Source organism: Camelus ferus, chromosome 10 (genome assembly GCF_009834535.1).
Source record: "Camelus ferus isolate YT-003-E chromosome 10, BCGSAC_Cfer_1.0, whole genome shotgun sequence".
Classification (NCBI taxonomy): domain Eukaryota; kingdom Metazoa; phylum Chordata; class Mammalia; order Artiodactyla; family Camelidae; genus Camelus; species Camelus ferus.
The window spans coordinates 56,802,201-56,827,283 of NC_045705.1; the positions used below are offsets into that span (position 1 = coordinate 56,802,201).

Sequence of the window (25,083 nt, forward strand, 5' to 3'; positions counted from 1 at the left end):
GCTTATTTTTGAAAATTGGCGAAATGATTCTAAAGGTTGGAAGAATGAAATTTGAGAATAACAAAAATTAACAAAAGTACTTGTAGAGATGTTTCATTAGAAATCAAATTATGAAACTACAGTGATTAAAATAGAACAGTACTCTCTTACAACTCAGCAGTAAAAGACAACTCAATTTAAAATGGGCAAAGAATTTGAATGGACATGTCTCAAAAAAATACAAATGGTCAATGTGCACATGAAAAGATGCTCAACACCATCAACTCTCAGAAAAACACAAATCAAAACCACTAGGCTAGCTAGAATAATAAAGACAGGTAATAATAGGTGTTAGTAAGGATGTGGGGAAAATGGAACCCTCATATATTGTTCATAGGAATATAAAATGGTACAGCTGCTTTAGAAAACAATCTGATAGCTCTTCAAAAGGTTAAACATAGGGTTCCTATACCCAACAATTCCAAGAGAAATGAAAACATATATTCACACAAAAACTTGTACATGAGTGTTCAGAGAAGATTATTCATAGTACCTAAAAAGTGGAAACAACCCAAATGTCCATCAGCTGACAAATGGATCAATAAAATATGGTATAGCCATACAATGGAATATTATTCAGTCATTTAAAAGGAATGGTATACTGATACATGCTATAGCATGGATGAACCTTAAAAATATGCTAAGTGAAAGAAACCAGCCATTAAAAAGCATATATTGTATGAATTCATTAAGTGTCCAAAGTAGGCATGTCCACTGACTCAGAAAGTAGATTAGTGACTGGTTGCACAGGGTTTTAGGGAATGGGGAAAATGGGGAGTGTCTACAAAGGGGTACAGGGTTTCTATTTAAGGTGATAATGTTGATTGCGGTAATGGTTGCACAACTCTGAATTTACTAAAAACCACTGAATGATACACTTCAATGGGCAAACTATATGATATGTGAATTATATCTCAATAGAGCTCTATTTTAAAAACAGCATGTTATTGGCACAAGAACAAACAGAACATCATAACCTATAAAACAACCCCTTAAACTAGGATAAAGATAGTAACACAAAGCAGTGGAGAAAATGGGAAAAAAGGACAATTATTTAGCTACTTGGGGAGAAAATACCAAGTTTGATCATGACTTCATGTCACATATCAAATTCAATTCCATGTATACTAAAACTTAACATAAAAATTAAGCCATACCGTAAAGAAAAATAAAACATAGTATACTATCTTTTTGATCTTTGAATGAGGAAGGACTTGCTAGGCTTAAAACTAGAAAAGAACTCACAAACAGAAATGTCAATAGATTCAGTTTTATAAATTTAAAATTCTTAGTCTTAATAACATCATAAACAAGATAAAAATACTAAGATTTGGAAAATCTGTTTCAATGGATAAAAAAGTGATAAGGATTTTAATAGTTAAATTGCTAATAGAAACAGTCCCTAATAGTACATAGGCAAAGTACACAAAAAGAAAATTCACAAAATAGACCATGCAAATTAAAATGAGATAGTATTTTTCAACCATCAAAGTACTAAAATAGTTTTTTTTCAGTCATGGCAATTTAATACTAGCACCAGTGATTCAGTGACAAGATTGATACAACTTTCTTGGAAATCTGCTTCGCACCTTCAAAAATGTTCATATCATTTGACCCAGTAATTCTACATCTAAAATCTACCCTGAAGAATTTACTTGAAATGCAGACAAAGATTTAATGAAAGATGTGTATCTCATTAAACTATGAGCTTTAATCTCTCATTTTTTCTCTAGGAATACTAGAAACTGATGAAGCTCAAAGCCTGGTAAAGCTGGGGCAAGCCCTAGTGGGGGCCAAGGTACAGAAACCAGGCCTCCTGCCCCTCTTACATCCCCAGAGCCATCCTGCTCCCCAGGGAAGATGTCAGGGTGGAGCAATGGCAGCTCCAACGTGTCCTACACCAGCTTCCTCCTGCTGGGCTTCCCAGGGCTGAAGGAATCCTGAGCCCTCTTGGTGCTGCCCTTCCTCAGCCTCTACCTGGTGATTGTCTCTGCCAATGCCCTGGTCATCCACACGGTGGTGGCCCAGAGGAGCCTGCACCAGCCCATGTACCTACTCATCGCCCTGCTCCTGGCTGTCAACATCTGTGCCGCCACCACCGTGGTGCCTTCCATGCTGTTCAGCTTCTGCAGGCACTTCAGCAGCATCTCCCTGGCTCGTTGTCTGGTCCAGATGTTCTGTATCTACTTCCTCATTGTCTTTGACTGCAACATCCTCCTGGTCATGGCACTGGACCACTTTGTTGCCATCTGCTACCCTCTCCGCTACCCAGAGATAGTGACAGGCCAGTTGCTGGCTGGCTTGGTAGGGGTGGCAGCCACCAGAAGCACTTGCATCGTTGCTCCAGTGGTAGGGTTGGCCTCCCGGGTTCACTTCTGCCACTCAGATGTGATCCACCACTTTGCCTGTGAGCACATGGCCCTGATGAAGCTCTCCTGTGGGGACATCTCCCTAAACAAGACTGTGGGGCTCACTGTCTGCATCTTCAACAGAGTCCTGGACATGCTGCTACTCGGAGCCTCCTAGTCCCGCATTATCCACGCTGCATTTCGAATTTCATCAGGCAGAGCACGTTCCAAGGCCTTGAACACCTGTGGCTCCCACCTGCTGGTCATCTTCACTGTCTACTCTTCTACCATGTCCTCATCCATTGTCTACCGTGTGGCCCGCACGGTCTCCCAGGACGTGCACAACCTGCTCAGCGCCTTCTACCTGCTGCTTCCATGTCTGGTCAACCCCATCGTCTGCGGGGCCAGGACCAATGAAATAAGGCAGCACTTGGCAACTCTGGTCCAAAGGGCACAACTGCGGGTCCCCACTGAGAAGCCCCAGTCCCTGCCCTCACATAGAGAGCATCCTGCCTGACTCTCTGGGACTTGTAGGTCCTTCAAGTCACTCTCACTATCAAGCCGGTAAATGTGCAATGAGTTGTCTCTGCTATATTTCGGCTTTCGCTCTCTGCATTTCTTTGAGAATCTTTGATGCACCTTCTAAAAATGGCTACTCCTCCAGCATTACACGGTAACCAACTACAAATTAAGCTTCTGTCTCTGGCTTCTATATTTTCTTCCCTCCTTTCTGCATGTGATTTTCATTCACTTTCATTCATCAAACATCTATTATACATACATACATCACGTTAGCCCCATTATTGCAAAGAAAGAAAAATATTGATCTCTACCCGAAGGAAATCCCAATCTAGCAAGCCATAAAGATATGTAATGTTCAGTAATAGCTTCATGCACAAAATTCTGTGGAAACTTAGAGGAAGGACAAACACTAACACAGAACACTTCACAGGGAAGGTGAATTTGAATTGTGTTTGAAGGATAAGATAAAGTGTTTACTGCAGAGGAAGGAGAAAGAAAGAAGAAAAGGCATTCTAGGCCAAAGGAACACCATGGGCAAAGACATAGCAGCATGGATAGACAGCTGACCTGGAAACTCCTCAGCAGCCCCATGTTTCCCTAGCACAGAGCAGGTTTGGTGGCCTGGTGGGAAATGAGGCTGGATATAACGTAACGCTTGCCTGAAGGACAGAAATAGTTTGCGGAGTCCTGAATCCACCATCACAAAGCTGAGTATAGTAGGTTGAGTTTGGGGTGAGACACAATAGCTCAACAACTTTGAAATTGTTGCAAAAAATGTTTCACAGAAAATAAAGAAAATGAGAATATTGCACGGTGCTGGCTTGATCATTCTGCAAGCAAGCAGAGAGAACTCTGGTCTATTTCTTATGTAGTTTACACATATTGAAAGGGGTCATGAAAGGCCACCTTTACATTTTGTTCAACCAGGAAAATAGGCATAATAACTGGGATATCCCCATAATAGCTCCTGTAACAGATATTGCAATGACAGCAAGTGACTTGCCTCAGTGAAGGGGAGATTATCAGACCTGGATAAACCGTCTGAGTGTTTCTTCTTGTTGTCTTGCACATTTGCCATCCTCATGAGAACGTTCTCAAGTTAATTTGTAGAAGGATGAAAAATACGTGAAGCAGAGCTGAGTTACCCCATTACCCCAGCCAAGGCCAACGTAGATGAGCCATCAGCCAGCCAATAACCATAACGTAAGCAAGCCCAGTCAAAGTCAACATAGCTGCCTGGTCAACCAACAAGATGTGAGCAATAACTGTTTGTTGTTGTATGTATGCCACTGAAGGTTTGCAGAAGTTGGTTACACGGCAATTTTGTGGCAATAGATAAATGATACAAACAGTGGTAGCAGGAGTAGGGTGTTGTAGAACAAAAATCTAAAATACGCAGTGTTGGCACTGGGATTGATCAGTGGGAAAACAGAGGGGGAGTTCTGATTTTGAGCTAAGCCATGGGATTTTCTTGGGCCAAGAGGATGTTAGCAGAGCTGATACAAGCAAAGACTTGAAAAAGTGCCTGGGTATTCACAAAGCTTCTTTCCTTGACCAAACTCCAGTCGGGCTCCTGAACCTTCTCCTGGGCCCATCTGTGCACTTCCTTGTAAAGTCCAGTTTCAGCAAGAATCCTGCTAAGTCAGTTTAACCGAAACTCTTCACCCTCGATATCTGAAAGTCCCTCACCCTCCACCATCCCCTAGGTAATGTCTGATCACCTGGCCTGTCTTCAGCAAAGAATTCTGTTAGGTCAGTTTAGCCAGAGTTCTCTTACACCTATTGTTTCCTCTTAGTAATTCTCCATCCACTGACCCTCATCCTGCGTCTTAGCTATCAATTCCCATTTGCCCATGTTATATTTGGAATTGAACCTGGTTCTATTCTGAGGTCTCTTTCCCCCTATTAACATAGTCTTGAATAAAGTCTGTTTCTAACATTGTAACTACTGTCCAGAACTGCGTTTTGTTCTACAGTATTTCCACTTATGTTCTTGCATCTCTGCTATAATTATGAGCACATGCTTGGGCTAGCCTGCTGGAGGAACAAAGATGCATTCTGCATAGCTGAGTTGTCCCAGCCATGCCACCCAATGCTAACCTAGATAGGCTGATATAGCCAGCCAACCCCTGGACATGTGAGCAAACCCAGCCAAAGTCACTGAGGCACCTAGCTGACCACCCTAAGTGTGCAAACAATAAATACTTACGATAAATGGATGCCACTGAGATTCTCCAGCTGCTGGTTATGCAGCAATTTTGTGACAAGAGGTAACTGACAAGATGGCTAAACAGTGGTTTATATACATTATGTCTACAGTAAATATTTGTCTTTTTCCCTTATCACACTGTATTAATGTATGTTGGATAATTAACTGCTTAACAATACATTCTACAAGGCTAGAAACTATTTTTAAAGATCTCAGAGTAAGGTAGTGAGAAAACATTATTCTCTGAATAGGAAAGGCGTCGTTTGTTAAAGAAAACACATTGACAATTGCTTGAAGATAGAAGATGTTAACAGTGAGGGGATTGTGCCAATAAATAGCACTTCCAATAAAAGGAATCAAGGATGCCTGGGGGGGGATTGGCTGATTCAGGGTTGGGGTATGAAAAATACAAGATGGTCTGGATTATCTTATAGGGCCAGAAAGTAATGGAGAAAACTGGCAGTCTCTTAAACAAATGGTAGTGTTAACATCACCAGTAATGGCACAAAGGGGTATCATATTTCTTTTGAAATGAGGTACTGAGATATCACTTCCGTGGTATTCTTGCAAAAAAAGTTTATATAGATATACAATATATAAAATTTATATATATATATATATATATATATATATAACCTGAATAGAATCAAGAGGAAACATGAAACAGACCCAAGATGAGGGATGCTCTCCAAAACAACTGGCCAGTACTCTTTGAAAGTGTGAAGATCATGAAAGACAAGGGAAAACTGAAGATCTGTTCCAAATTAAAGGAAAGAATGAAGACATGAAAACCAAAGGCAAACATGCAATGACGGATTGGATTCAAAGTCAGAAAAGGGACATTAGTGGGACATTTGACAGAATTTGGATAATGTCTGGAAGTTGGATAATAGTATCATGTTGATATTAGTTTCCTGATTTTGATAATTCTACTGGTGAAGTGGGTGAAGGGTACACAGGAATTTTTTTGTACTATTGTTGCAACATTTTTAAAGTCTACAATCATTTCAAAAATTGAAATTTTTAAACATTTGCAAGAGTGAGCGGAACTATTCTCTATGAAAACTGAGGGAAATTTTCAGTTCCTAGAGAGAAGGAAGATGAAGAAGAGGGAGGGCAATCCAGGACACCTCAAAAGTGTGCATACTCTATAGTGCGAACCCTCCCCCAAACCCCTCAGTGACGGCTACAAAAATCACAAAGCCACACAGAAACCTCAGAGAGCAGCAAACACAAGAGCAAAGACAAAGTGAACATGATGCACTAAACCACAGGAACTTGCTGAAATCATGATGAGGGCTCTAGACTGTCACAACTCAGAAGAGGCTATGTGCACAATATAATACATAATATACATTATACTTAATTGTTTATCAGAAATTTAGAGAAAGGTACATCTAAATGTTAAAATCCAAACCATAAAGATTTTAAAAGGTAACAAAGGAATGTATCTTCATGACATTGGGGTAATAAAAGTCTTTGAAATAGAACACAAAAACCATTGACTTTTTTATAAAGGAAAGGAAAAAGTGATGTAAATTTGACTATCTGAAGGAAAAAAAGGGTAAGTTTGACTACATTAAAATTCAGAATTTGGGGTAATCAAAAGCAGAGCTGCCACCTTCATGTAATACATTAGATAGGTAATCTGCACAAAGGCATCTGGCAAAAGCAAGTGAAAGATGAAATTCTGCCCTCATTACACTTACCAAGCCATCAGAGAGGGAATCTATTTGTCATTTGTACAAAGGTATCCTATGGACTAGACACAGCTTTGATTAAAAGATGCCATAAGTTAGTGAAAAGGCAAGCCACAGATTTGGGGATGATATTTACAATAAATTTAACCAACAAAGAACAGTATCCGGAATATATAAAGAATAACTATAAAACAGTAAGAAAAAGACAGATTACTTATTTTATCAATAAGTAAAAAAGGCAAAAGACTTGAAAAGTGACTTCAAAAAAAATAAGCATATACTATTTACAATAGCCAAGACATGGAAGCAACCTAAGTGCCCATCACAAATGACTGGATAAAGAAGTTGTGGTATATTTATTCAATGGAATACTACTCAGTCATGAAAAAAGAATAAAATAGTGCCATTTGCAGCAACATGGATGGACCTGGAGATCATCATTCTAAGTGAAGTAAGCTCACAAAAGAAAGAAAATACCATGTATCACATATATGTGGAATCAACAAAAAAGGGCATGAACTTGTTTACAAAACAGAGACAGACTCACAGACATAGAAAACAAACTTATTGAGGAGTGGAGGGCATAGCTCAGTGGTAGAGCACATGCTTGGCATCCTGGGTTCAATCCCTAGTACCTCCATTAAGAGGAAAAAAGTGAAATATAAAATTGAATTTAAAAAAAAAGAAAAAGAAAACAAACTTATGGTTACCAGGGGGAAAAGGGGATGGGGAGGGATAAATTGGGAGTTCAGGATTTGTAGATACAAACTACTATATATAAAACAGATAAACAACAAGGTCCTATTGTATAGCGCAGGGAATCATATTCAATACCTTGTAATAGCCTATAATGAAAAAGAATATAAAAAAGAATATATATATGTATAACTGAATCACTATGCTACACACCAGAAATTAACACATTGTAAATTGACTAAATTTCAATTAAAAAAATAATAAGCATATGAAAAGGTATTTGACCTCCAGCCTCTCATATACAGATGTTTAGGTTGTACACTATACAACCTCACAATATCTAATGTGTAGACATAGTAGATTTGTATATATATTACAATTTCTCATCAGATGGCAATGGAAACTCTCATACAGTACTACTGAGGTTATAGATTGGTAAAACTGCTTTGGAAGACAATTTGCCATTTTCTAGTACTATTGAAGATATAAATGTGTACACTTTGACGCAGAAAATCTCCTCAGGCACTTGGGCATCAAAGTACATGTACAAGAATACTCATAGTGGCACTATCCCCAATTGTGAAAAACCAGAAATGTTCCTTAGCAATAGAATAGGTAAATAGATTATGGTACATTCCTACATTAGATGCTATCAATAAAATTAACTATAGTCACATACAACAAGAATGAACTTTCAAACATAATATTGATTTCTTTCTTATTTTTCTAAATTTCTTTAGGATACAATGGACTGTGTAAAGCCAAAAATATACAATGCATTGTGGGGTTTCTAATTTGTGCAGAAATAAAGCATATGACAACAATAACACAAACAATGGAAGAGGGGGAAGGGAAGAATTCTGTTGCAAGGATCTCATAGTCTTCATTGAAGTGGCCTAATATTACTCAAAGGTAGATTATGGTGAATTAAAGATGTGTACCACAAATCCCAAAGCAACTGCTAGCGAGGAGGCACAGCTAATAAGCCAACAAAGAAGATTGAATCATGAAATTGAATCATGAAAAATATTTAATCCAAAGAAAGCAGAAAAAAAGGAAAAGAGGAGCTTTTTCAGTCCTACTATTTTTAAATTCCAGAGGACAAACTGGTGATGCCTCTTCAGAGGAGCCAGCCCGTGCCTCTGTTGGTCCTGGCTGCTCACAGTAGTATCCACACCAATCACCTCCCTCCCAAGCTCCTAAACCGCCCCGACTGGAGAAGTAAACGCTCACCAATCTCAGCGTATGCATACACGTCCAGGCACCCATCTACACGGGCGCACACGCACGCACACACACACACGCCACGCCCCTAAATCAGGTCTTGACCACTCTCTGTCACCCAAGTGCCCTTTCCTGTCTTTGACTCCCAAATTGCAGGAGCCCCCTCCCTTCAGCTGAGCCCCAGTTCATCCTAGGCAGTAATACCCAGCTTCTGCCTGTTAGTGCCCCTGGGATGGCACCTGACCTGACCTGCTCTCTCCGAGCCTCTAGTGGCTCCTCTGTAAAACAGGAGAAACCCCTCAGCAGATGTAACTGCTCTGTGAAAAACACCAAGAGCCATAGAAATGAAAATGTTAGTACAGTGTTATCTCCATCCAGCCTCTCCCTGGGGTCATCCTTAAGTTCTGGGTTTCTCACAGTTTCCGCCTTTGAGTCCCTGGCAATGCCTCCCCACTGGGAATCCCCTGGAGCCACGGGTCTCTTATCCGTCCTCCCCCTCAGCCTCAGATCCGTGCCTTGGAGCTGGGCACTGAGCTCAGGTCTCACCTTTTCAGAGGTGAAATGAAAGCTGCAGCAGGCTACAACTAACAGGAGTCTTCTTCAGGCTGCCACGGTGAGGTTGGGGGCGAGAAGACAAGAGATTTGGGGGGACTTGGAGGCAGGTAAACCCAAGACTGGATACTGATCTCCACCTTTACCATTGACAAACCTACCTTCACATCCCAGCTCTATCATTTAATATCTATGACACTTTAAGAAAATTAGTTAACTTTCTTTAAACGTCAGTGTCTTCACCTAAAATTGGGTTAATAAATAGTAATAAATTGTCTCACGGTTGCTGTGAATATTAGAGATACAACGTGGAAGAGCCCTTGGAACCATGCCTGGAACATAGAAAGTTCTCAGTCAGCGCTAACTTGTAGTGCTGTTGCTGAGGCTAAGGCTGCTTGGAGCCTGTCTGAAGCTGCCCTGTGTGTAAGGCGTGTGGGGGAAAGCTTGTGGTGTAGACGGAAGAGTCCGAGAAGACTTAGATGTGAGGCCTGACTTTTCTTGCTAGGTGAGACTGAGCAAATCACTTGGAATCTCTGAGCCTTGATAGGGTTAGTTTTTCATTCATTCATTCATTCAACTTCAAAGTCCTGCTCTAAGTTGCAAACGAGAATGTTTATTGAAATCTTTTGGTGCATTCGTGTATTCTTTCAACACAACCCTTACTGAGCACATACTGTGCAGTGGGCTCTGTGCGGGGCACTAGGACAGAGATGAGTAAGACATGGTCTTCCCACTAGGAATACTTTCGGCCTAGTGGGGAGATAGACCTGCAAGCCAGCGATTATTGCATGATAAAGAGATGTCCAGGGCCTCAGCTTTAATGGTAAAGGGAAAGATTGGAAGTTTAAGGGCTGTATGAAGTTAAGGAAGAGTTTATTTTCACCAATGACAGAGACTTGAACTCTCCATATGCTGAGGGGTAAGAGGGGAAAAGTGCAAGACATCCTGAGGACAAAAGAGAGGAGAAACATCTGTTTTACTGTGGAAGGAAGAGAGAAAGATGAGCACAGCAGCCAGTCTGTGGGGACGGGGAATTTACAGGAGCTCCTGTCTGTGGTTTAACAGTGAGGAGCTATGCCTCTTTCTGCAGAGGGCACATGACGTCTGGCCTCTTCATCTCAGCCCTCCCATCTGCCCCACCACCTGCTACTCAGACCATTAAGCCTAGGGTGATTCACCCATGTTGGTCTTTTGCCTCTCCTCGTCTGTAAATTCTTTTCGTTGAAGCCTCCAGAGTAGCAAAACCTCTCCCCTTCTGGTTTCCTGCATCCCATTTGCTCCTGGTTTTCACTTCACCCCTCTTCCTTCTTTTTCTTAGTCTCCTTCACTGACACCTGTTACTCTGTCTGTCCCTTAGGATTCCATCTCATGCCCTTTATAAAATTATCGTCCCCATCTCCACCCTTAATCCTTCATCTGAGCACTCCACCCTTATTTCCAGTGGTTGACCAGACATCTCTTCATTTGTGAGTTTTCAAAATATCCAAATGTGTTTATTAATTGTACCTCCTAGCACCCCAACCCTGTTCCTCTTTCTTCAGGTTTTAGCAGCTCTAACATCGTCATCATAGCTTAAAAACAAAGACAAAAACAAAAAGCAAAAAAAAAAAAACAAAAAAAAACCCTTGAAATTATTGTTGATTCCTCTGTCTCTCTCCACTTCCAACTGGTTCTTAAGTCTGATTGATTTGTCCCTGGAAATATCTCTTCATCTCTCTTCAGAACTTCATTAGCCAGTTAACTGATCTCCTCATCTTTTACAGTCTTTTCCATCCCTTCTGGCCCTCCTTGAGGAGGTTGTTATTCTAGTTCCTTTACTGACTGCTTTGGGGCCCAGTGTCAAAGAAGCTTCTTTAGGAATTTACCTGAGTAATCCTAAAATACAAAACAGGAGAGCAAATTACAGTTGATGTGATAGAGACAGACCAACCTTGTCCAAGTTAAGAGGTTTGGGGGTAGCCCACGCCAGCTCTTTCTCCCCCTTAAGGATGACACCCTGTGGTATTTGGGAAGGAGGAACGTGAGTCCCTAAACCTCTTCTGGGCCACTGCTCCTCTAGGTTGCATTCTCCTCCTCTCCCCTCTATTCTGTCACAGATCTCCTCTCCTTTCACTCACTCTCAGCTTCTCAATCCCACCCTCCTCTGTGAAAGTCTTCAATAAACCTCCACTCTAAGGAGTTTTACCACCTCCCTACAAGGATTGTCTGGTCCTTGACTATCCACAACAAAAGTACATTTCCCAAAGTCTAAAGTAATACTCTAAATATTCCAGAAACACATTCCAGGGTAGGCTCTGGAATTCCAAATCCATTTCCTTTTGAGGTCTCCCTGTGAACTTAGAGATGCTCCTCTTTATTCTTCTGAGTATTCAGAGGGTGACTATAGTAACACCAATATAAACATCAATTTTCAGAGACAATACACCTAAACCTATAAGAAGGAAGAAGACTATTTCTTCCTATCTGCTCCGCAATTTATAAGGCTTCTCTAATCTTCAGTGTAATTAGTGGTAATAGTAAAGTGATCAGCTGCCTTTTTTGCCTGGAAGGTTTCCTGGGACACCAGACGTTCAGGTCTAACACCAGAAAAGTCTCAGACAAACCAGGACAAATCGGTCATCCTGACTTTAAGAGCATGCACTCTGGAGTCTGACTGCTTGGGTTCAAATCCAGCTCAGCTGTTCAGTAGCTGTGTGATCCTGAACTAGACTTAATCTCTCAGTGCCTCACCTTCTCCATCAGTAAAATCAAGGTTAAAAAAAAAAGAAAAACTAATACATGAAGGCATTTAGAATACATATGGTAAATGTCCAGTAGCTATTTTTTAAGTCTATCAGTGTTAGTTCCTCTTATCATCACACCAGTCACCACCAAATCGTGATCCCTAAGAATCTGGGTAAGATGTGGGCCCAGTATTGAATCACACATCTTTTAATATCTGCTCTCTTAATTATACAGAAACCTGGCCAAAGCTTTGAAATTACTGCTCTCACAGCCCAGCTAAATGTTTAACCTCCTCCCATCTTTTCACTGTTCCCAATTCACCTACCCAACAAGCAATGCTCAAACACCTTCTGTGTCCCTCTGGTGGCTCTGTGCTTGGAGCTCCAGTGGACGCAACAGAAGTCTGCTATTATTTCTGCTCTCCTGGAACTCACATTCGAAAAGAAGAACAAGCAACATCCATGACACTGAGGACCAGGCCAGGCAGGAGGCCCCACAGCTAGTCTAGAGGGTCTTAGGAAGGGAGAAGTCTCTGTAACTTGTTGTTTGTGTCCAGGAAGACCAGAGGTCCTCCTCGGCGACTCTCCTCTGTCCTTGCCACAGTGTACCCAGGCACAGAAGTGAGGCCATCATTCCTGCCTGGTTTGTCTCTCCCTGATAAGCCCCACTTGATCCTTCACAGGCTTCTTGGAAGCCTCATATACATTTTCCCTCATATACTTTTTTCCCTCCTAATCAAGGGTCTTCTTCATCTTTTCTATTGCCTTTGGCCCATCCCTGTTTTTTCCCTCATATACCACACCTACTTTCCTCCTAATCATTTACTCAGCAATCAAATACCTGGAATATCACAGATAAACAAGTATCTTGTAAGTTTACATTTCACACACATAGGCCAAAAGCTGAGGACAATGAATGTCTTTTCATCTCTGAAGCTCCCATAACACCTGGCATAGTACCTGTCTGTACCCCAAAAGTGTAGACATACATACATGAAGAGGTGGATCTTCATTACAAACCCTTCAGGCCCTAAAATAGAAATAGTCTTTCTTTCACGGACTATATTGTTCTAACAGTCTCTGATCCCCACTTCAGGGACCAGCCCAGGGCCAAAGCTAATGGGTAAGGATGGAAATACCAGCACTTTCAACATCTCCTACACTAACTTCTTCCTGGTGGGCTTCCCTGGATTGCGAGACTGGAGGCCCCTCCTGGTCCTGCCTCTTACCTTCCTCTACATGACCATCATCTCTGCCAATGCCCTGGTCATCCATACGGTGGTGTCCCAGCGGAGCCTGCACCAGCCCATGTACCTGCTCATCGCCCTGCTCCTGGCTGTCAACATCTGTGCTGCTACAGCAGTGGTGCCCAAAATGCTGGAGGGCTTTGTGCATTATGCTAACCCCATATCCCTGCGTGGCTGCCTGGCCCAGATGTTCTGTATCTACTTTACCCTCCTCCTGGACTACAATGTCCTGCTGGCCATGGCCCTAGGCCGCTACATGGCCATCTGCCACCCACTCCGCTATAGTGACCTGATGACCTCCCGCCTGCTGGGTGTGCTGGCCTTTTTGGCCCTGGCACGGAGCCTGGGAGTGGCAGTGCCCTTGGTGGTGCTAACTTCACAAGCTCAATTCTGCCGGACAGCAGTTATCTGACACTTTACCTGTGAGTATATCGCATTGCTAAGCATAGCTTGTGGAGACTTGACCTTCAACAACCGGTTGGGGCTGGCCATGCGGTTGGTCACTGTGACCTTTGATTTAGCCCTGCTGGGGACCTCCTACACCCACATCATCTATGCAGCCTTCCGGATATCTTCTGGGGGAGCCCGAGCCAAGGCCTTGCACACCTGTGGCTCCCACTTACTGGTCATCCTCACCATCTACCTCTCTGGTCTCTCCACTTCCATCGTTTTCCGAGTAGCCAAGACTGTGTCTCAGGATGTCCAGAACCTGCTCAGTGCCATCTACTTGCTGCTCCCAAGAGCCTTGAATCCTGTCATTTACGGGGTGAGGACCAGAGAGATCCGGCAACATGTAGAAAAGATGCTCTGTGGAAAGGAATTAGCCCAGGATATTAGGGAGAAGCCAAAGAGACTGCAGAATATGAGGGTGAAGGGGAAATTGCCCGGGTGAGAGAATTTCATCAACTTAGGAAACTGGAGCTGTGACCTCTGGGAATTAAGAGATAAGAGGGAGTACTGAGGGAATTTCCTGAGATTATGGGCCTAACAGCAGGTACACTGGTGGTAAACTATTGCTTTTTCAATTCTTATAATGCTTCGTTTTCACTCCAATAACAAAATTGCTTTTCACTATTCATCCTTGTTAGTTTAGTGCCTGTCCTCTTCTCCCTGACTCCTGAGAAAACCCCCAATTAATATCTGGATATATGGAGCTCCACTGGAAGTTATATGGAGCAAATCACATACACCATGACTTGCCCTCAACACCCAGTATGAAACAAATACAAGCCAGGCTCTTCCCTGGTGCCTAGTCTCTTCCAAATACAGCAGAAGACTTGACATGAAGCCCAAGCATACAGGTCAGCCTCGATGCCTCCAGTCTGATCCAAGGACACAGGTTGGGTTTTAGAGTCCAATTAGTCCCAAACACAGGTGAGGCTCTGCCTGATATCCCCAATCTGACACAGGCACACAGGTCAGGCCTACCCCTAGGTATCCAGTTTAGTCCAAACAGGTCAGGTCCTACCTGCGGGCCCCCAGTCTGACAGACACCCAAACCAGGTCCTCTCCTGGGACCCAGTCTCATCCAAAGATCAGACTAGGCCCTGATCTGTACTTCAGCTTGACTCAAACCCATAGATCAGGCCACTCTTCCCATGGTAGCCAGTATGATTTATCTAAAAGTCACCCCTACTTAAAAGACCTTCACAGCTGTCATCTATAGAATGGAGTGTCCTTCAAGGATGTCCTGGAAAGAGGCTGTGGTGTCTGCATACTGTGCAGAACCATCTGTGAACCACCCATGTTTTCTCTTCCTCTGTCACTTGATCATAGGGAATGCCACATGAGGCCATAGGTGCAGGCTAGGGGAGAGAGGTACAGGAGTGAGAACCATGGGCATTTGGGCCACTTCTTCAGTAGGTTATTTGTGCTTTCAGGGCCTGCATGCACCCAGTCTTGAATGTACCACTTCCACTTGATGATGGACTGCCAGTGTGCATGCCCAACTTGAGGCTTAGTGAGTCTGACAGCACCTGGTTCATGATGGGAAGCTCAGGTTGCATAGTAACTTGGTGACCCATGGTTAAGTAGTCTCTAATAAGGCCCAGTAGCAGCCCAAAGGTGTCTCTCAAAAGGTAGTTATCAACAGAGAATGGCAGGACTTTGCTCTAAAATCCTAAGGGCCTGCCAAAGGCTTCAAACAGCATCTTTATCTGCCACTGCCACTTGAGCAGCTTGCATGGCAGGCTGGACCTGTTGCGGAGCCTTCTCTTGTTCTGGGCCCCACTCAATACCAGCAGCTTTTTGGGTCATGTGGGAAATGGGCCAGAGCAGCACACCCAAATGAGGAATATGCTGCCATGTTGCCTCCAAAATTCAAAGAGGCCCACTAGGCCTTGTGTCTTTTGGTTGTAGGAGGAGCCAGATACAATTTACCCCTCACCATAGATGGAATATCTCAACATGCCTCATACCATTGGACCCTTAGAAATTTCACTGAGGTTGAAGGCCCCTCAGTCTTTGTCAGATTTATTTCCCACTCTGATACACAAAGGTCTTACCAATAAGCCTAGAGTAGTTGTTACTTCTTGCTCACTAGGTCCAATCCGCATCTCAAATGTAATGGAGCAGTGTGATACACTGTGGAAAGGAAAAGTGATCAAGATGAACTAAAGTACGGCACTGAGCTAGAGAGCTGATATAATCCTGAGGCAGAACATATACATGGTCACCCAGACCCTTGCCTCTTGTATTTGATTAGGAGTATCCAATGATGGTATTCTGCATGCCTCTGTGGCTGCCATCAGCTCATGGACTATCAGAACTCTCTCTAGTACTGAAAAGTCATGCTTTAATCTAGTCAGATTAGAGAATCAACTCAGAAAGCTCGTCTCTTTAAGACTCCATTCCTCTAGAACCATTTTCAGTACCAAAACCTAAATTAGTCAGGGTTCTCACTCTCCAGAGTAAGTCAGTAAGGTGTATGTGTGTGTGTGTATATACACAGATAGACAGACAGGCAGATATACATGCCCACATACACACATACATATTCAGCTGACCCTTGAACAATGCAGGGGACTGGTTCCAGGATACACTGTGGATACCAAAATCCATAGAGGCACTTCCTATAGTGAGCCCTCTGTATCTGCAGTTCCACATCCACAGATTCAACCAACCACAGATCGTATAGTACTGTAGTATTTATTTTAAAAATCCATGTGTAAGTGGACCCATGCAGTTCAAACTCAAGTTGTTCTAAGGTTAACCATGTATCTCCCTCTCTATCTACAGAGGTTGACAGACAGACAGACAGACAGGAAGAGAGAGAGAGAGAGACTTAAAGTAATGGGCTCACATAACTGTGGAACTGGCAAATCCAAAATTGGCAGAGTAGGGCCCCAGGCTGGAGGCCTAGAGAACAGCTGATATTATATATCAAGTCCAAAGGCAGGCTGGAGGCAGAAGTCATTTTTTCTCAGAGGACCCCAGCCTTTTTCCTCTTAAGGACTTCAACTGATTATATGAGGCTGGCACATTATGGAGGGTAATCTGACTTACTCAGAGTGTATGGTTTTAAATGCTAACTTCATCTAAAAATACCTTCACAGTTCTATGTAGAGTTTGACCAACTATCTGGATACCATGGTCTAGCCAGCTGACCAATAAAATTAACCATCACATTGCCTAGGCTCAGAGCAGCCCTAGCCAAGCATGGGAGTGTCCTAGCACAGAGCCAATCTGCAAAGATCAAGGAAAGCTGTCAAAACATTAACTGAACATGCTCTAAAGAACAGATTCATTACAAAAACAGTTTGGAAAAGTCTCGGAGTATTTCAACAAAAGAAAAACCACAGGCATTACAAAGAAACAGGAAAGCACAATCCATTCAAAGGAATAAGATAAACTGACAGTAACCATCCCTAAGCCCAGCCATCAGATTTTCTAGATAGACATTAAAACAACTATCTTAAATATGATTAAAGAGCTAAAGGAAAACAAGTAAAGGAAGTCAGGAAGATGATGTATTAACAATATCAGACTATCAACAAAGAGATAGAAATAATTAAAAGGAATCAAACAAATTCTAGAGCTAGAAAGAACAGTAACTGAAATCAAATTTCACTAAAGGGGCTCAAATGCAGAGATGAACAAGAAGAAGAAACAATCAATGAACTTGAAGATAAGATAATTGAAGTTATTGAGTCTAAGGAACAGAAATAGGATGAAGTGAAGGAAGCCTAAGAGACCTCTGGGATACTAATAAGTGGACCAACAGATGCATCATGAGAGCTCCAGAAGGAAAAGAGAGAGGGGAGTAAAAATGATTAAAGAAATAATGACTGAAAACTTCCCAAATTTAACAAAAGATGTGATTCTATCATTCCAAGCAGCTCAACAAACCCCAATTAGGATAAATTCAAAGGCCCACACCAAAACACATTATAATCACTGTCAAAAGCCATTAGGATGATTATCAAAAGTACAAAAAATTAACAAGTATTGGCAAAGATGTGGAATAACTACAACTTTCATGTACTGCTTGTTGAATGGTAAAATGGTGCAGCTGCTATAGAAAACAGTTTGCCAGTTCCTCAAAAAGTTAAACAGAGATTATCATATAGTCCAACAATTCCATTCCTAGGTATATACCCAAAAGAAGTGAAAGCAGGAATTCAGATACTGTGTGTATCAGTGTTCACAGCAGCATTATTCACAATAGCCAAAAGGTAGAAATAACCCAAATGTCCATTAATAGAAAAATGGAAAAACAAAATGTGATATATACATACAATGGGATATTATACAGCCCTAAACAGGAATGAAATTCTGATACATGATACATAAATGAATCTTGAAAACATTACGCTAAGTGAAATTAAGCCAGACAGAAAAGGACAGGTATTGTATGATTCCTTTTATATGAGGTATCCAGAATAAGCAAATTCACAGACAGAAAGTAGAATAGAGGTTATCAGGGACTGATGCGAGAAGGGAATGGGGAATTATTATTTTATATACAGTTTGTGTTTGGGATGATGAAAAAGTTCTGGAAATAGATAGTGGTGATGGTTGCACACTGCACATGTACTTAATGCCACTAAACTATATGCTTTAAAATGGGTAAAATGGTAACATTAGTCATGCATATTTTACCACAATTTAAAAAAAAGAAAAAGGCATAAATTAAAGTCAGAATTCTATACAGTGACCAAGTAATTTGTCTTAAAACTTATTCCCTAAACTCTCAAAACATTTTTTCAAATTTGACCTTTGCATGAAAGTAAGTGACAAAATTAGTCCACACAATCATTTAAAATTTTTATCTTTATTTCAGAATGACCTATAGGACCTTATTCAGATAAAGGTCCTGTCAGCATTTCTCGTGGGTTATGACTCAGTTTCGCTTCTATGGACAAACCAGTCAAAGCAGCAAAACTAAGTCTCCTTACCAAAACTGAGGTCACCAGCAAAGAGGTGCCAGATGGGTGATGAAACCCTCCTTAATCACTCCCTATTTGCAAGATGCCTTCTTTTGCATTCCTAAAACGTCTACTTTGATGCCCAATGTATCAATTTAAAAAAATCATTACTTTCATACTTACATAGAAACAGTACTTTAAATCAATTGATCCTTTTACTGCAATAAGGTCCAGCAAAGCCTTACCACTTCAAGCAAACATACTACACCTATCTATGCTCAAGAAGCAGTTTGGCTATTGAAGAGGTGCTGGTCTCTTCTAAGCCTTTCCTCAGGATCCACACATCAGACATTCATCTCTATTCTCCAAAGAGCACACCATGGCTGCTGTGTTCCTCTCTTTCTCTTCTTCTTTTGATATCTTTTCCTTATCTTTCAGCTTCTCTTTATTTAGAGTGAACTGAATTGGATTAGCTGCTGGTCTTGTCCTTAAATAATACATCCCAGTCTTTAAACCCTAAAAGGGAAATAAATACAACTAATTAGGAGAAACTGTGAAAACACTAGACACTTAAGGCCAATGTTTACATTTTCATAATTGCTTTCTAAACTTGGAATTATAACTCCTCTAGGCAGCCTTCTCAAAAATGCTTAAAAAGAGAAAGAGAGATGGTCAGAGTATACTCTGTCCTTTTCACCCCTAAAACAAGCTTATCTCTTTGAAAATGCCAAATATTTTTGTTCTCTAGTCATTTTTTTGTTTCTATGTGTATGACTTCCCAGTGTGCCTAAGATAACATTTCTGCCTTAGATTATAACTATTTAGAGAGCTAGACTGTATCTCTGTATAAGAACAGATTACGACTACTTCAAAGATAAGGATCATCATCTTCTATTCAGTATCCCCAGTCCTGGCACACAGTGTATGTTCAATGTTTTTTAAATAAAAAAATAATTCATAATTCTGTATAAACACCCAGCATCTTGCCAGGAAATAAGAATACAATCCAGAATCACAAGTCTTTACAGTTGGTAATGACTAGCTTTTATACTGTGATTAGCTTTTACACTATAGAAAGATAAGGTGGGGAAACAATAGGCATTTTTTTAATAGTGGGTTGACATGTGTCAAGTTTTATTTTAGGAATGGTAGCAGTACACAAGATGGCCTAGAGCAGAGATACCAGAAGCAAAGAGATCAGTTAAGAAGTTAATAATGGTGGTAGACATGTCTTGGCAATTATAAATAATGTTGCTATTAATAGGGGGTGGATGTATCTTTATGAATTAACTCTTATTTTGTGGCTGGCTTTATTCCTTTGATAACTATGTAAGTTTAAAAAGCTAAAGCTCTAAACATTCTTAGAAACAATGAATGGTATATATACATACATTTTTTAAATGTGCAGTACATTGTGTATATGTATTTATATGCAATATATTGTATATGTGCAGTCAGATTGTAAAAATTCTACCCAATAAAACTGAAAAATAAAAAAACTTTTTAAAGTAATAATGGTGGTAGAATATGAAGGAAGGTACTCAAGAAATAGTATAAAAGTAACAACCAACAAAACATGGTGAGTGACTGCATGGAGGGTAAAGGGAGGATCATAACTCCAAGCTTAGGAATAAAATAATCCTAAAAGAAACAAGAATATCCAAAATGAGAGCTTAATCTGGTATAAAAACCATGAGTTGCTTTTAACATATTGGATTTGAAGTGAAAGAACTTCTAGGTGGCAATATTGATAGTTAGCTAGAATATAAAACTCTAATCCAATACTAAAATATCCAAAGTTGGCAACAAGCCCTCCTTGACTTCTTCCACCAACCTGTTTCCAGCCGTAGAAGTGCATACTAGTGAGTTTGCCATAATTAGGCTCAGCAATATGTATGTTCAAAGACTGGCTTTGATCAATGAAAGCGCCTCTCTCAGCTGCCATCTTGAGTACGGTTTTCTGAGAGATTTCCCACACAGTCTTATAAAGTTGCTTCAGGTCATCAGGAATTTCTGGTATGCTCTGAAGAAGGGAAACCAAATGTTTATTGGACTCAGACTGAAGAAAACAGTATAATTAACAGAATGATGACCAAAGGGTCTGATCTTGGTTCTACTTCCATCCAGATCTTACCCTATCATTCATTTTAATACAACATGACCCTTACCAAGTTTCCCAAGACTGCTCACCTCTGGCTAAATCCAACAAAACCCCATCTAACCAACAAAATATCAATCTGATGGTAGTGATTAAGGTTTATCTTTAATTGGTAATGGCCAAAACATTCACTGTTCTACAGGCACTTAATACAGGAAAGAAAAGTCAGAACTCAGCAATAATAAATGACCCTTGAGTTTTGCAGAAAATACAAAAACTCAGGGCTATAACTCTGGGACATGACCCAAGGAAGCAATGAGACAAAATCCTTTAAATAAGCTGGGACCCCACAAACTCCAATTGGAGCCAATAGAAATAAGGCTGTCTTAGATCTAGGGTTAGCCTGTATCAAAACAAAGATTGGCTAATACTACAGTTTCTATCAGCAAACATAGAAATGTTACAGGCAGATCAATGTTTAGCCAGAGGTCTCTTTCTACAAATAAATAAATGCTTCTTGATTCTCAGTTCCAAATATTTTACTGTTAAACGCTATTTGTATTGGCAGGGGTGGGTATAATTCATGGTAGAGTGCATGCTTAGCAAGCATGAGGTCCTCGGTTCAATCTCTAGTACCTTCATTTTAAATAAATAAATAAATACATACATACATACATACACAAATAAACAAATACTATTTGTGGCTCTGTCTTTTGGACTATCAGTCTTCAATCTCCATTGCACTTTTTAATTAAGTTTGACTCTCTAATTTCAGGCTTTATATCAGTGGTCCTCAAACTTTGATGCACTCTGGAATTACCCAGGAAGTTTTTCAAAAATACTGACACTTGGCTCCCATTCTCAGACATTTGACTGTTATGGGGTGCAACCTAAACCTCAGGATTTTAAAAGCTGCTCAATTTATTCTAATGTACAGAGAAGTTGGGAACCACTATATTACTGCATAAATAAGAGGGTAAGACATACCTATCGGAAGATGTATTTAATCCCAGCCCAGTGCAAGGTTGAACAGAGCTACATAAGCCTTTATGACCACAATAAATAATCATTCTTTCTCTACATAGCCTGGGATAAGTGAGAAGGTACCAATATCCAACTTAGCTCCTAAAGAGCATTTCTTTTTTCATTCTGTACCTGAATAGAGCCATTGCATGCAATAATCTGATTTTTCATCTCTTCATTCCACAAGCCCCGCTCAGTGAGATCTTTCAGTAAGTGAGGATTTACAATCTGAAAGGAAAAACAGAAAAGATATGAAAGAATGAATAACCATGACAGGGTCTAAACAGCATCACAGACCTGGGGCTTAAAGTAAGTAAAATCATTGAAGAATTATTTAATATTAGATTGCTTGGTAAATTCTATTTTGTATAAAACTGAGAGATCCATCCCACCACATGAAAGCTATATTCCTCTAAAATCTTGATTATTTCTTATTCAAAACATAATGTATGGTATTTGCAAAAATGAAAAGAACTAATACTGCCTAGGCTGAGTAAATCTACGTAGAAGGATTCTTTCTCCTTTTTAAGTGAGGACACAATAAATACTTAAAAAGAAAAATGAGAAGTGTGTCCATCCCAAAACCTACAGAAATTTAATTCAGAATATCTGCAAATTCACAAATAAAAATCTTTTGCATTTTAAATGAGTGATTCTCAAGCTTAGCTGTATATAAGAATTACCTGGGAACCTTAAAAAAAACAAAACAGAACAGAACACTGGTCCTGCCCTTCAGAAATTCTAATTTGTAACCAAGGCTGAGAACCAATGACCTAAATGATACTTCTACACAGCTTGAATATCATCAACTTAAGCATCTGAGGTTATAGTATAATCATTATTATTATAGAATGGTTAAACATCATGTGAACTTTAATATCAACAAGTTGCTTACTTACTCAATCCTCAATCATTCATTCTTTTGGCAGATACTTTATATATTTATATGCTGAAATAACATAAACAATATTAGAGATGCCGATGACTCACTTTATCAAAACTGCCCCCATACTATGATAAATGGCATACTAAATATGAGTAGCATTTACTCTCAACATCTGGCTTTTGAAAGATTTTCCTGTAGATCTGGCTGTGATCTTCTCACCTGAAATTCTCCTGACAAGACTCTGCGGGTGTAGATGTTACTGGTGTAAGGTTCAATTGACTCATTATTTCCCAAAATCTGAGCAGTTGAAGCAGTAGGCATCGGGGCAATAAGTAAACTGTTTCTTATACCATACCTAAGGAAAAGGAGATTATTAGGTGCTGGTCCTAAAGCTACAATCTGCCAGGAAGGTAGCTACTTTAAGTCACTGTAGTAAATGCAGGGGCTTTGAGTAATATACATGCATTAGACTCACATGTTGACTTTTGAATTTAATCTGTATAGAGATGCAGCTCCACAGTATGGGTGGTATAGCTTGCCCCTCTCCTAAATGCCTCACTCCTAAACAGAATATGCCATGACTCCTGCCACTAAGGAATCACAGTACTTGATATATTACCTTGCCCAAGGAAAATGCTCAAATGGCTGTTGGTCCCTACCTGTATCAGGGTACACTCATTCAACCCACACTCTTTTCTAAGTGCCTATGTGATCACTGTGCTAGGCCCTTGAAGGAAACATAATGATGTGAAAGTGGACAGAACCAGACATCTATCACCAAAAAAGATTTGCTCTGCAAATACTTTCTATGACCTGTACCTTTAGGTATATTTTATTTGTGTTAAATATCTTACTTTACTTAGTTTTAAGTTTCTTAAGCACAAAGAGCTCATCTTTCCTACATCCCATACCTCTGGGATCATACAGTACTTAGCATAGAGCCTCGTACCCTAATGGAGTCTGTACAACTGGACTTCCAATCTCACTGTCACTTTCTAGTTGTGAGGCATCAAGCAAACCACCCACTGTATCCATGTCTTTACTTCCTCAGTAAAGTGGACAGTGGTTTCCTGTCCACAGGCAGGAAGACGTTTTGAAAAGTCATATATATATATGATACACCTAAATGATGGAATTGTCTATAATCATTAAAAACATTAGGCAGATCTCTAAAAGAGAAAGATCTCCAAAATAAATCACTAAATTAAAAGTCTCAGAATATGTTTGATCACATTCTCCAAATGCACTGAAACAGGTCTAGAAAAATATACACCATTCACAACAGTTATCTCTGAGAAAAGGAATAAGTTGGGTTTTTGTTTGTTTTGTGGGACAAGTTGTAAAAGAAGGGCTTTTACTTTCTATTTTTTTTCCGTACGGAAAAACTTTATTAACAATGAATGTATTAATTTTTAAATTTTAAAAGGCTGTATATAAAAAATATCTAAACTATAGTATTTTGAGGAAAAAAACAAATAAAAAATAGAGTACGGGCCCATTTGTGCAAAAACTGAATTTGCACATAAATACACACATGCATACACACTCAGAAGAAAAGTCTGAAGGATGACAGACAAAAAGATATAAACAGGTTTTTGGGGAGAGGTGGTATTGGGATAATTTTCATTTTACTCTCTTTCCACGTGTATGTTTTTCTAAATTTTCTAACATGTATTATTTGAGTAATAAAACAATATGAAGGCAGATAGATATTTTAAAGAGCATATTAAAGCTACTGCTTCCCTGTACAAATATTAAACACTTTGTATATGCATTAACCCAGAGATGACAAATGCATCATGATAGAAAATGAAAAGAATTTGTTTCATTGACTCAGAAAAACATTCTGCCCGCCCTCAAATCTCTTATGTTTATTAGTTGAAAAGGCCTACAAAGACTCAACTTTTACATTTTCCTTTCACACAATTTAACACATTAAACCCTCCAAAAGCTCTTCCAAAATTCCTAATGTATTTCAGTGAAAGCCATTTATGTGCCCAATATGGTTAAGCAATAAATAAAAGTGAAAAACGTTTAAAAAGCAAGCACACTTGGAAATATGAAGGTTTAATGAGAAAAAGAACCACCTAATCTTGGCAGTTAAGCCCCCTAAAACAAGATAAACTAATAATAATAATACCTACCAAGTATTAAAATGCTTTCATTGTACCAAGCAATTTGCAGGTTACTATACATGTAATGTCCTAGGAGGCATTTTTACAAAAATAGTTTTATATATAGGTCATTTTAGTCCCATTTAAGAGAAAAAATGAATTTCAGAAGCGAAAATAACATACCTAAGTTTGAAAGAGCCATGATGAAAACCTGAACCCTCCTTACTTCAAAGCTACTTTACGTCTCTACTTACTTTGCAATCTTCTCCTTGAGAAGTTTCCAGTCCCACAGGTCTGTAGGAGTAACACTCCACATATCATATTGAAGGATCTAAA

The 25,083-nt window shown here is 40.1% G+C and overlaps 1 protein-coding gene and 2 pseudogenes across 1 annotated transcript in view; 2 read left to right on the forward strand and 1 right to left on the reverse strand.

Annotated features, from left to right (window-relative positions):
* The first annotated feature begins 1,170 nt into the window (after nt 1-1,170).
* Nucleotides 1,171-3,054, forward strand: LOC102519151 (annotated as a pseudogene).
* Nucleotides 3,055-12,617: 9,563 nt separating this feature from the next.
* LOC102518918 lies at nt 12,618-14,520 on the forward strand (annotated as a pseudogene).
* Nucleotides 14,521-18,512: 3,992 nt separating this feature from the next.
* Nucleotides 18,513-25,083, reverse strand: part of RRM1 (ribonucleotide reductase catalytic subunit M1) — a 34,370-nt gene continuing 27,799 nt past the window's right edge. Inside the window, exons 15-19 of the mRNA XM_032489215.1 lie at nt 25,002-25,078; nt 22,853-22,988; nt 21,880-21,975; nt 20,461-20,649; nt 18,513-19,142 (exon numbers count right to left, since the gene is read on the reverse strand). Coding sequence (XP_032345106.1) covers nt 18,957-19,142; nt 20,461-20,649; nt 21,880-21,975; nt 22,853-22,988; nt 25,002-25,078 — 684 coding nt within the window. The 3' untranslated portion in view covers nt 18,513-18,956. The remainder of the gene's footprint in view (nt 19,143-20,460; nt 20,650-21,879; nt 21,976-22,852; nt 22,989-25,001; nt 25,079-25,083) is intronic.